Source organism: Beta vulgaris, chromosome 9, assembly GCF_026745355.1.
Source record: "Beta vulgaris subsp. vulgaris cultivar EL10 chromosome 9, EL10.2, whole genome shotgun sequence".
Classification (NCBI taxonomy): Eukaryota; Viridiplantae; Streptophyta; class Magnoliopsida; order Caryophyllales; family Amaranthaceae; genus Beta; species Beta vulgaris.
The window spans coordinates 1,753,284-1,766,075 of record NC_079210.1 but is presented as its reverse complement, the minus strand read 5'-3'; the positions used below and the strand labels follow the sequence as shown (position 1 = coordinate 1,766,075).

General features: G+C 37.8%; 1 protein-coding gene across 3 annotated transcripts; it reads left to right on the top strand.

The window, feature by feature from the left end:
• Positions 1-288: 288 nt before the first annotated feature.
• On the top strand, positions 289-8,969 carry LOC104902603 (hypothetical protein). Of its 3 annotated transcripts, XM_010690431.4 has the most exons (7): positions 291-493; positions 594-773; positions 1,145-1,234; positions 1,431-1,520; positions 1,642-1,722; positions 2,229-2,274; positions 2,372-2,660. In XM_010690431.4, the coding sequence occupies exons 1-7, from the start codon at positions 359-361 to the stop codon at positions 2,446-2,448; spliced, it is 699 nt and encodes a 232-aa protein (XP_010688733.2). In that variant the 5' UTR covers positions 291-358; the 3' UTR covers positions 2,449-2,660. The 3 variants fall into 3 exon arrangements, with proteins under 3 accessions (XP_048492589.1, XP_019107382.2, XP_010688733.2); XM_048636632.2 differs by lacking the exons at positions 2,229-2,274; positions 2,372-2,660 and adding an exon at positions 8,841-8,969 and having other exon boundaries at positions 289-493; XM_019251837.3 differs by lacking the exon at positions 1,642-1,722 and having other exon boundaries at positions 290-493.
• Positions 8,970-12,792: the final 3,823 nt, after the last annotated feature.

The following is a 12,792-nucleotide window of genomic DNA, read 5'->3' as shown; positions in this document are numbered from 1 at the left end:
GGAAGCCCAATATTAAAAAGAGAATTAGCCCAATAGTGACTAACATAACTTTTTTAGTTCACTAGTTTAATCCATTTAGTGACTAGGTCTACTTTTATATTAAAATTAGACCGTCTCTTTTAATAATTTTTGTTTCTCCTAAAATTCTGTGCAAAAGAGAGGGGATAAACTAATAAAGAACGGAGGGAATATTATGCAAGAACATTGTTGATAAAAAGAGGGCATAAGCCCTTGCACATGAAAAGCACGTGAGAGGATGAGAAAATACATAAGCTAGCAACTTTCTTGGATAAGATAACAAGTGAGAGTGCCTTTGTATCAGCTGTGACCTCAAAATTTTTGGTGGAGGGACACAGAAATGGCAAATGCCACCCATCTAAGCTCATCTAAAAACATAAAACCATTGCAAACCTCAATACACCCACCAAAAACCAAACACACTTTTCCTCAAATCATCAAAATCACAGCTTCAAGAAAAGATGAACTACCACTGGTATAACATGATCACAAGCTAACTTATATTATTTTTCCTAGCTAAAAGTTTTTGAATCTCATCATATATTTTTGCTAAGTGTTTCCATGTTGCATATTAGATCACAAATAATGCTTCAAAGACTCGTCGTCGTGTGATCACAATACCTGCATCCACTGGAAGATGGCATGGGAAATGGAGTTGTGAATACATAATCTCTCTTAAGGATCTTCAGTTGGATGATTTAGCTGAGGATGGTCGAAAACATACCGAGGTTTTTGTAACTCTTTCCCTGCAGAAGGTTATCTCTTCTCTCGTCTCATTTTAAGTGTGTGTAAAGTTTAATACTTCTACTCCCTGTCTGAAGTTAGTTGTTCCATCTGTTTATTGGCTTTTGTCAATTTGAAGACATATGTTTTGACTGTTAATGTAAACAGTTAATATTTGAAATTGTGTAATGAAATGAATATAACAAGATCTTACATGATTATTTTTATCTTATGTACTTTTGGTGGCTGCATTTAAGGATGTTATTGGAAGTTGGGAAACCTTAGAAAAATCATGGGGTGTTTATTGTACGAGCCTTCTTATACTTCATTGCAACTTCAGATAGGAGTGTCTTCTGGTTAATTATCACTAACAGCTGCAGCGTGCAATCGTTTCGTGCACCAGCACACAGGCTTTGGGCTATCTGTAGATGGTAGGGTGGTCACTTCCATTGCTAGGATATGCAGCAGTTGCTCTTCACCTTACTGCAGAAAGGTACAGTCTTTTCTTATACATTAGTGAAACAATTGTGATAAAAGTTAATTAACTTTGAGTGTAGATAGGCAAATGTTAACATGAAAATAAAGAAGTGGAGAGAGTACTACCAGTTACTTGCAAAGTATGATAAAACTAACAATAACAACACTTGTGTGGAATTAATTCTTACAAGCTAACTATAATGTATTTCCAGATTGACACAGGCATATGTGTCTGGGTTCTGCCTGATGGCAGAGATGATGCATCCTCAGATATGCCTGAGATTGGCAGTGATGATCCATCGGTAAGATAGACAATCCTCTCGACTTCCATGCGTTACACAAGATCAGACATAAGATTGCATCAGCACAGAATGATAATAACAACATAGATGTTGAGACCGTGAATATGCATAATGTATGCAGGTTATCTATGTGAAACCAGGGTGTGAAGCAGAGTTGGACTCACTTATAAAAGACACTATAAGACTTCAAACAGCGGTGAAGGTATTGTTGTAGGCAGCATCAGTCGTATATGAATCTAAAAGACCCAAGCTAAATGACTAATTGTTATCCACCCAACACTCAGTGAGAAGATCAATCTATACTTCACATGTTTAGGAACGAAATTTTTGTCATTGTGGCAGTCAGTTAGGCAGCTAACATGTTACTCATTTACGATATGTTGAGTAGTAATATATGAGGGTAATAAAATTTAGTGTAATTTTGTAAGAATAACCCTCTGCCAATGTCAATTGCAATGAAACTCTATACATAAACACATGTTTTTCTTCATAGGTGGTAATTTATTGTAATGAAATTTATGAAGAAGAATGAGATGCTTAAAGGTGGACAAGCATTACAATGGACATTGACATGAGGTTTCGCGTATAAAATTATATTAAAATTGATTACCATTATCACCAGTTATTATTGACTACCAAATAGATCGTTCATTGGATGGATTCAAGTGCCCTTTTAAACTTGGTTCATCAATTTTTTTCTATGATCAGGAGACTTGTTCAGAGTCATGTGAGAAATCTGAACCAAAACTTCACTGTAAGCTTTTTTTACTATCATATCATGTCGCAAACTTAATTATAAGTTTTCATTAATATTTGCCTAGAATTAATCTGATTCTCAAGTATATTTCCAGATATAGGTGATCAAAGGACAGCTTCTTTAGACAGAAGGTGGTCTGGACTCTTACAGCTTAGAAAAAACATTCGTTGATGCGCAAAAATTCGATCATTATGATCATGTCACTCAAGTTGATAATGCCTATAATCTACTTGTGTATAATGGTAGAATGAGTCAAAACTATCTGATTCTCTTTCTTGTTTCCTCTTATTGTAAAAAATATATATTGATTTAGTTGTCATATACTTCATATCTCATGTAATTAGAAGTAATCTGATCTCTATTATAAGTAGTTTCCTACTCCATATAGTACTCTCTTATACCTTATTATGAATATTTGATGAGTGGAGTCGGCAACATGGATATTATGCCTTATGGTTTTGACTATGGAATGAACAAACGACATTTTTGTTATATGTGAAGATTGAGGAGTTATAAGTCTTAAGCAGTCAATACTTTGGATGATTTTTCGGTGATTAGGAGCTTCTATATTGATTCAAAATGGCTACACCAATTTTTTTATGTGTCGCGATGATATGAATAATATGAATCAAATTAAAAGTAGGCGGTCCAACTCATTTTAGAAATAGTGGGAGACATTGAAGAGCCTTCTAAAAAGCATGTGAAATGGGAAGATTGTGGATACTCAACATAGGATCCGAGTTTGTGACTACCCAAAGACTGTATTGGGATATCACAATCTGTGGAGTGGAATGAAAAGGAGATTCACCATAAGGCTGCTGGTATAAAGCTGCACTTGAGGTGCACTAAACCCTAAACAGCATTGTCCTAAATGTTCTGCATCTTAACCTTGCCAACTGAAGGACTAGAACTCTGTTGTCATTCGTTCGTATGATAGGAAAATGTGTTAGTTCTTCCAGTTTTGTAATAGAAGATAATCTATCTTTCTCTTTTTTGGATGTTGTTTAACATGACTGTAATTTATGACATTGTATTGATTGTAACATCCACTGCTGGTGTTATTTGCTTAAGTTGATAATTTATTACAGTGGAACAGTAGTTAGTTCTTCGTTGTTATCATGTTACTTGATAATGTTGATTCTGAGCTTCAAGGCAAGGGTATGTAATTATGTATATGCAACTCATCAGCTTTTAAGGGCATATACCTCTGTTGTGGAGTGTGATGATGCTGAGAGGATCTAAATACTCGTCGAAGATCTTTAAGTGAAACTCGTTCTACTTTTCTGTTGAACTTAATGCCTCAACGATAAGAAGACAGAATTGGAGGAACAAAAGATTTCACTTTGAAGCTTTGTGGTTATAATTGGAGAATGCAGAGAAGTCATTAGAGAGGTGTGGAAAGAAATTGGAAATAGGCCATTCTGCGAGCGAACGAAGGAGCTGCGGAGCATCAACTTTTGGTAAAAATTAAGAAGAAAATTCAAGAGACAGGAGTTACAAAACTGGCAAAAGCATGTACATGATGCTCTTATGTTTGAAAAGTGTAATAAACTTATGGCTTCTTTGGATGATCTGCATAAACAAGAAGAGACCTATTAGCATGCCTGTGCCTGAGGCAATGAACTTTGCGACGGTGACAAAAATACAACATACTTCCATCATAAAGCGAGCGCCAAAGGAAAAGAAGTTCGATTAAGAAATTGAAGGATGACCATGGCTAGTGGCAAGAATGTGTTGAAGCTTTTGGCAAAGTCACTTTTTATTATTTTGACAAACTATTCACATCTTGCGAACCCTCTAGCTTCACTGATGCACTTGCAGATATCAAAAACAAAGTGACTAATACAATAAACCAAGCTCTTGATGTTGTTACATCCGTGGAAGAAGTGTGGTAAGCTCTAATCCAAATGCACCCAAATAAGGCTCCTAGTATTGAAGCTATACACACTTTGTTCTATAAAAAATGATGGGATATTGTTGGCCCAAAAGTGATTAACCAAGTTTAGAAATGATGGAATGGGCTGGCTGATTTGACAGAGGCGAACAAAACTGTTGTCGTCCTTATTCCAAAATGCTATGATCCTATGCACATGGGTGATTTCAGGCCCATAAGAGCACCCACATTGGTGGGAACAATGTTCTCCATTTCGAAAAAAGGCAAAAAGAACCCCCTCAACATTGTTAGATGGCAACTTTATAGCCCATCACTTAGCTAAGCTAGTGCTTTTGGTGTGGAACAAATTTGGGAAAATCACTATCTTCTGGACTGGAAGTGGCTCCCTATGTACTCATGGACGATTTGTCCTTACCTTAATGTTAGCTTTTGCTTTTCCCTTCAAGAAAAAGAAAAAAAAGTGGAGCACCAACAAATAAGGAGGCTTCTGATAGTGGCAACGAACGAAAACGCGGCACGTGGCTAAGTAAATGGCCCCCCCTTCTCTCCTTCTCTCACGCATGCTTCTAATGTCTTGTCCTCACAGCTCAACTATGTTCCTTTCATCTCGGTTTTTATTTTGCTCAATTATAAAGTGGTATACAAGACCCGCCGGAGTTGGTCGTCGTTGAAGTTTAGAGGTGGTTTTTAGTAGTTTGTTGTTATTTTTCTTGGTTTTTTTTTTTTGTTTTTCAATAATTCTCTTCATTAGTTTGATGGCTTTCTTCCCTCATCTTTTGTGGGTCTTTTCTCCCATCGTGTATGGGTTTATTTCTCCCATCTTTGGTGGGTTATCTTCTTCCATTTGTTGTTGGGTTGTCTTCTCTCATTCCAGTGGAAAGTTCAAATGGCTGATTGGATTGAATATCTAGGGCTTGGAAATTATTTTTTCTCCTTCGAGGCTATACACGAGGTGGCTGCAGTTGGGAAAGATGCATGTACAATTAAAAAAATCACGAGTGGTTTTGCAGCCGGGCTTAAGCGATGCAAACATGCAATTAGTGAAGTAGGAGCCAAAATTTTTATTCATGATTTAAATATGATATCTTGTTTATGTAAGTATCGTTTGGCTTATTATCAACGTTAACTCTTGCCTGTTGGCCATAAAAAAAAAAGTGGTATACAATAAAATCTCTAAATTATTTTGCTTTCATCTTGGTTTTTATTGTATTTTGTTCTTTTATTCTTTATTTTAATTTTAGTTTTGTTGTAATGTACATTTTTCCTTCACTGTAATTTAGTTTTGCAAGTTTATTAAATTCCAAAATTTCAATTTCAAAGCTTTGAGTATTTGTACCTTTTAACGTCTTGTCCTCACAACTCAATTATGAAGAAAATTTTAAGTGAATAAAATTTTGTAACTATGTTGTAATTGATTGAACTTTAATTATTTGAATAGTTAGAATTTACGATTTTTTCACCATATATCTCTGATAATTTTTTTTGGCAACATGTACCCTTTCGACTTTTGAAATTCACCATATACTCCCCACTTTTTAAAAAATCCACAACATACCCTGTTTGACTAATTGACGTTAACTCCATTAGTCATTAACCCTAATCCCCCTTCTAATCCTAATTAATTATTCTAAACCCTAACCCCCTCTAGCCCTAACCCCCTCTAGCCCTAACCCCTAATTAACCCTAACCACCCAACCACCATTCCTCCCCACCCCTACCCCTCCCCCCGCATCCTCGCACCCTCCCTCCCCTCCCCCATATCCTCTTCCTCCCAGATTTTCGAACCCCCATATGTTTTCATTTTACGTATGAGATTCTCAACTCATCGAAATCGAAAGAACGAATCGAAGAAACAAAAATCCGACAACGGGGGGGGGGGGGGTTCGAAAATCAAGGTGTAAGAGGAAGAGGATGTGGGGGAGGGAAGGGGGTTCGAAAATTCGACAATTTATTTGGAGAACAAGAACAGAGGGGGGGGGGGTTCGAAAATCAAGGTGTAAGAGGAAGAGGATGTGGGGGAGGGAAGGGGGGTTCGGGGATGGGGTTGCAGGGGAGGAAGGCTTCGAGGGTAGGGCTGTCGGGCTGCAGGGGAGGGCCGGGGGAGGTGGGGGAAGGGGGGTTGTGGGGGTGGTGGGGGGTAGGGGTGGGGTGGGGTGGGGTGGGGCAAGGGGTGGTTCGTGGGTGGTTAGGGTTAGTGATAGAGGGGGTTAGGGTTTAGGGTAGTTAATTAAGGTTAGAGGGGGGATTAGGTGTTAATTAATAACTAACGGACGTTGACAACGTTAGTCATTAAGGACAAGTGAATGAATTTTTTTTAAAAGTGGAGGGTATATGGTGAATTTGGAAACTCGAAAGATTATATGGTGCAAAAAAAATTTGTCACGAGTATATGGTGAAAAAAAATCGTGGAATCGACTTCTAAATTTTGTACGATGTGATTTTGGAATTTGAAGTCATAAATGTCAATTTGGATTCTGATCTCACTGGTTTTTTTCTGTAGCATTTCACAATATGTAATTGATTTCTATATATGCATCAATTGCAGCATTCTAAAAAAAATCATGTTACCAAATACCTAACTTATAAATAATTACAAATTTAGTGTAGTAATAAACTTATAATATAACATGTATAAATAATAGTCACAAAAAGTATAATTGAAATTAAGTTCAATTCTGATCTAGTCATTATCAGTTTTGGTTTAAATCAGTTTAAGTACAGTTCAGTTCAGTTCATCAATCAACTTTTCACTTTATGACCGTTATTTTCAGTGTCAGTTCACTTTCAGTTCAGTTGCATTTCAATTTTGGTTTCTCATTTTTAATTTGTAGTTCAATTTTTTCAGTTGATTTCAATTAAATATCACTTCATTTCAGTTCAATTCAACCAGCACTTCATCAACGAAACTAAGACCACACTCAGCCGTTGCCCTTTCATGTATTTATGAGGAGAGAGGTAGGAAAAGTAATATTATAATAATAGGAGAGAAAAAATTATGGGCTGAAAATACTATGCACAACTCTTCCCCTAATAGAAGGTCTTTTTTTTTTTACCTCCAGTAATTTCTGAATAGTAATTTTCGAATAGTAATTTCTTATATTTGGTGCCTTTTGTTTAGAGGGATAAGGGGAGGGGATAGGGACTATTAAGGACTTATTTGTTTAAAAGCCTTTTAATCCCTACAATAATATATACAGGGGTCAGGGGTTAAACCATTAAATTCTATCTCCCACTTTTATAGCATAATTTTCCTTTCTGCAGTCTCCTAGTCACTGCCCGCAACAACAACTTGTCTTCCTCGTCAAATCACCCTTCTGTGTGAGTTAAATTTTCATTTTCATTCATTACGTTCGTAAAAAAAGAAAAGCTCCATTATACCATTAAATTCTATCTCCCACTTTTATTAGCATTACCTTAATTTCAATTTCTGCAGTCTCCTTTTCGTCATTGCTCGCAACAACAGCTTGTCTTCCCCAGTCAAATATATCCATCCTGTGTGAGTCAATTTTTTTATTTTCCTTAATTACGTTCATTTTAGCCGCCATTTCCGTTCTCACAACAACATCACAAAAGGAAGCACATTTTATAAAGAAACGTAAAAATTTGTGATAAGGAATTAGTTGTCTGCTTATCTCTATTCTATATGGAAAGAGGGGTAGGACACCAAAATATTAGAAACCCCATTTTACCCTCATAATATCTCTATTATAACTACTTCCTTTAATGAAAAAATAAAAAAGAAAACTACCTAATTAATTTTAAAAATAAAAAATATTACAAAAAGAAAACCATCAAGAATTCAAATATTACTAATTTATTCGAAATAATTAATAATTAATTTAATTTTTTTCATCTCCTAAAAAAATTATTTTGTACATATGTTTGCACGCATCGCGTGCATATAAAAACTAGTTTGATAAGTAGAAAGTGGCAATCTTTATCACCGTTTGATCTCCTAGCTTGTGTCCTCTCGTATGGTTTTCTTGTATTCCCTTCCCCATGGTGGCAATGATTTGTTTACTCATATGCATTCTTTTTAAATAGCAAAGTGGGGACTGGGAAATCTTTATCACCGTTTGATCTATTACTTTGTGTCTTCTACTCTTCTTGTGGTTTTCTTGTTAAGTATCTGCAATGTTTGTATTAGGAATATGGAAGATGACGAATTTAGTTCCTGGTTGACGAGAATGGACAATATAATCCAGAATCGAGGTATGCATTTCTTTGGTTAATACTTAATAGTGGGGCATTTTCTTGATGATATTAGAAAGTTCTTTGGTTCTATTTGGAACTGACTTTTTGACCTGATATAATGATTTTTGTAATTTGTTGAGTAGGCAGTAATATATGACGGTAATAAAATTTAGTGTAATTTTGTAAGAATAACCCTATGCCAATGTCAATTGCAATGAAACTCTATACATAAACACATGTTTTTCTTCATAGGTGGTAATGTATTATAATGAATTTTATGAAGAAGAATGTGATGCTTAAAGGTGGACAAGCATTACAATGGACATTGACACGAGGTTTCGCGTATAAAATTATATTAAAATTGATTACCATTATCACCAGTTATTAGTGACTACCAAATAGATCGTTGATTGGATCATTGGATGGATTCAAGTGCCCTTTTAAACTTGGTTCATCAATTTTTTTCTGTGATCAGGAGACTTGTTCAGAGTCATGTGAGAAATCTGAACCAAAACTTCACTATAAGCCTTCTTTTACTATCATACCATGTCACAAACTTAATTATAAGTTTTCATCAATATTTGCCTAGAATTACATCTGATTAGCAAGTATATTTGCAGATATAGATGATCAAAGGACAGCTTCTTTAGACAGAAGGTGGTCTGGACTATTACACCTTAGAAAAACCATTAGTTGACACGCAAAATTAGATCATTATGATCATGTCACTCAAGGTGATAATGCCTATTATCTACTGGCGTATAATTGTAGAATGCGTTGAAACTATCTGGTTCTCTTTCTTTTTCCTTTTATTGTAAAAAATATACATCTATATAGTTGTTATATACTTCATTTCCCATGTAATTAGAAGTAATCTGATATCTTTTGTAATCTGCTCTATATAGTACTCTCTTATACCTTACTATGAATATTTGATGAGTGAAGTCGGCAACATGGATATTATGCCTTATGGTTTTGACTATGGAATGAACAAACGACATTTTTGTTATATGTGAAGATTGAGGAGTTACAAGTCTTTAGCAGTCAATACTTTGGATGATTTTTCGGTGATTAGGAGCTTCCATATTGATTCAAAATGGCTACCACCTCTTGTTTTATGTGTGTCGCGATGTCATGAATAATATGAATCAAATTAAAAGTAGGCGGTCCAACTCATTTTAGAAATAGTGGCAGACATTGAAGAGCCTCTTAAAAAGCATGTGAAATGGGAAGATTGTGGATACTCGACATAGGATCCAATTTTGTCACTGCCCAAAGACTGTATTAGGATATCTGTTAGGAATTATCTTTAGATATTGAAGATAGACTTGAGGGATATCATGTTATTTCTAATAGGCCCCTAGATGCAGGATGTATATATATACTTGATTGATGAATGAGATTATCACACATAACATTAACCTAAACTTAACATGGTATCAAGAGCCTAACCTGAGAGATTCTCTCTCCAACGAACCATACTCGATCAATAAGATCGACGAAGAAAAAAACGAAACCCTAAACCTAAAAAAAAAAACCGAAACACACCAAAAACCGACGAACAAGACGTAATCTTCGACAAATTTTTCGATCACAATGACCGAATCTACCAAACAAATATTCCCAAACCCGATCCCGCCTATTTTCTTGGCTCCAACGATAATCCAGGCAACTTAATCACTCCAATTCAGTTGAAAGATGATAACTTTGATGAATGGGCACGTGCAATTCGCATGTCTCTGAATGCTAAACGTAAATTAGGCTTCTTGCAGGGAACAATTCCCAAGCCTACGACCCCCGAAAAATTGGCTGACTGGAGCACTGTTCACTTTATGCTTGTGTCGTGGCTCCTCAACACGATTTCTCCATCGATTCGTAACTCAGTTTCGTTCTATGAGACGACACATGAATTATGGGCTCATCTGCAGACTGCAGGAACGTTATTGCGTTTCGGATGGCACCCGAATCTGTCACCTAAAATCGCAGATCAGTGATTGTAAGCAGCAAAAGACGGAATCTTTGGCCGACTATTTTGGCCGCTTGACTCACCTGTGGGACGAGTTATCCTCACAGGAAGTGGCGCCACATTGCTCTAGAGGGGGGGCGTCCTGTGAGGTGGTTCGGTTCCTTGAACAACAGCGTGCAGATGATCGTCTGCATCGTTTCTTGATTGGCCTCGATGATTGTTATGGGCCTCTTCGTTCCCATCTTCTAGCGCAGACCCCTTTACCCACGGTCGCTCGCGCCTACCAGATTATAGCCCAGGAGGAGCGTTTGCAGGGACAACACTCTTCTTCCACGCCAGGTGACGCCTTGGCTTTTAAACTTGACGCTCGTTCCAAATCATGTTTACCTACGGATTCGCTGGTTTGTACTCATTGTAATCTTGAAGGCCATGAGAGCAGTGGCTGTTTTGAATTAATTGGATACCCCGAATGGTGGGGGGACCACCCACGAGGCCGGCGAGGTGGCTCGGTGCAGCGGGGTGGCCGGACGGGACGCAGTCGTGGTGGTCGCGGCACACCACCAGCCCGCGCAAATAAGGCGGTGGCCGGCGGCAGTTCAGCCGAGAAGACCGGCGGTGGGGGAGTGGTCGCTCCTCAATCACGCGACGCTGCTGGGGCTGGATTGGCAGGCATCTCGCCTGACCAGTGGTAGAATTTCTTAGACTTGCTGAACATGCCTAAATCGAAAGATCGTATGACTGGTGAGTGTTTGTGGATAATTGATACGGGTGCTACACATCATGTGACAGGACAGTTTTTGCATTTATGTGCTGTACAGAAAATTCCTGGATGTCCAGTTGGTTTGTCAGATGGTAGTTCTGCAGAAGCTACCCATGAGGGAGATGTTATACTTCCATGAAATCTGAAACTATATAATGTTTTATTTGTTCCTAATCTGGATTGTAATTTGATTTTTATTCCGCAGTTAGTAGATTTTGAAAATTGTATAGTTCAGTTTACTAAGACATTGTGTGTATTACAGGACCGCAGGACGAGGACGCTGATTGGAGCGGGTGAGCGGGAAGATGGACTTTTCTTTTTCCGGGGCGTTCCAAAGGGGAAGATTAATTTTGTGGAAGGCATGGCATCTATTGATATTTGGCATAAGCGTTTGGGTCACCCTTCGGAGAAAGTTTTGAGGCATTTACCGTGTGTGAGTCCCTCTGATGTTAGTAGTTGCAATAAAGATGGGTGTGATGCGTGTTTTCGTGCTCATTACCCTAGAACTAGTTTTCCTAGGAGTAATAGTAGAGCTAGTCGGATGTTTGAATTAGGTCATTGTGATTTATGGGGTCCTTATAGAACAAAGTCTACTTGTGGTGCATCTTATTTTTTGATTTTAGTTGATGATTATTCTCGTTCTATATGGACTTATTTGCTATATAATAAATTGGAGGTTGAAACAATGTTCTTGCATTTTGTGGCTTTGATTGATCGCCAATTTGACCAGAAGATTAAATATGTGCGCAGTGATAATGACACAGAATTTAATTGCCTCAAACCATACTTTTTGCACCAAGGGATTATCTTTGAAACATCATGTGTTAATACCCCCAACAGAATGGTAGAGTGGAGCGGAAACATGGCCATATTTTAAATGTTTCTCGGGCATTGCGATTTCAGGCTAATCTTCCTTTAAAATTTTGGGGGGATTGTGTGCAGGCAGCGTGTTATTTGATAAATCGAACCGCTTCTGTCGTCCTTAATTATAAAACCCCCTATGAGTGCTTGTTTGATAAGCCCCGTCCAATGACTGATATCAAAATCTTTGGGTGGTTGTGTTATGCCTATAATATTTCCCATGGGGGTGATAAATTTGCCAGTAGGAGCCGAAGGTGTGTGTTTCTGGGATATTCTTATACTCAAAAGGGATGGAAATTATATGATTTAGACACCCAGAAATATTTTGTTTCCCGTGATGTGACATTCATTGAACATAAATTCCCCTTTAGTGACCCTGCACCTGACTTGTTGCTGCCTGTTCCTAATACTGTGGTGTATTGTGAGGAGGAGATGAGTATGCCCCTTATGGAAACACCAGGACCGGATGTTGGTCCGCTTGGAGATCAGGAGGGTGAGGCGACGCGCCTCCGACTGACGGTGGGCGGCCGGAGGTGGCGCCTCCCGTGAGAAATGACCCGGCCCTGGTCCAGGGAGGGTGTAGAATAGGAGATGTGGAGGATTTGGGAAGAGGTAAACGAACCAAAATACCGAATAAAAAGTTACAGGATTTTGTTACTCATACGGTAGTGACAAAAAAAAAGTTCATCAACTCAGGCACCTGCTTCGACAACGTCCTCAGGTACCCCATATCCTATTACACATTATGTTAGCTGTGAAAAGTTTTCTGCTAACCATCGCAGGTTTCTAGCTGCTATAACTACAGGGCGCCCTCCAAAATCATTTAAAGAAGCCATGAAA

What these genes read in the sequence shown, in the direction of transcription:
- LOC104902603 (XM_010690431.4), top strand. Translation starts at nt 359, where the DNA reads ATGGCAAATGCCACCCATCTAAGCTCATCTAAAAACATAAAACCATTG. An exon ending in TTGGCAGTGATGATCCATCG is followed by an intron (nt 1,521 to 1,641) that starts GTAAGATAGACA and finishes TAATGTATGCAG; the next exon opens with GTTATCTATGTGAAACCAGG. An exon ending in ATCTGAACCAAAACTTCACT is followed by an intron (nt 2,275 to 2,371) that starts GTAAGCTTTTTT and finishes GTATATTTCCAG; the next exon opens with ATATAGGTGATCAAAGGACA.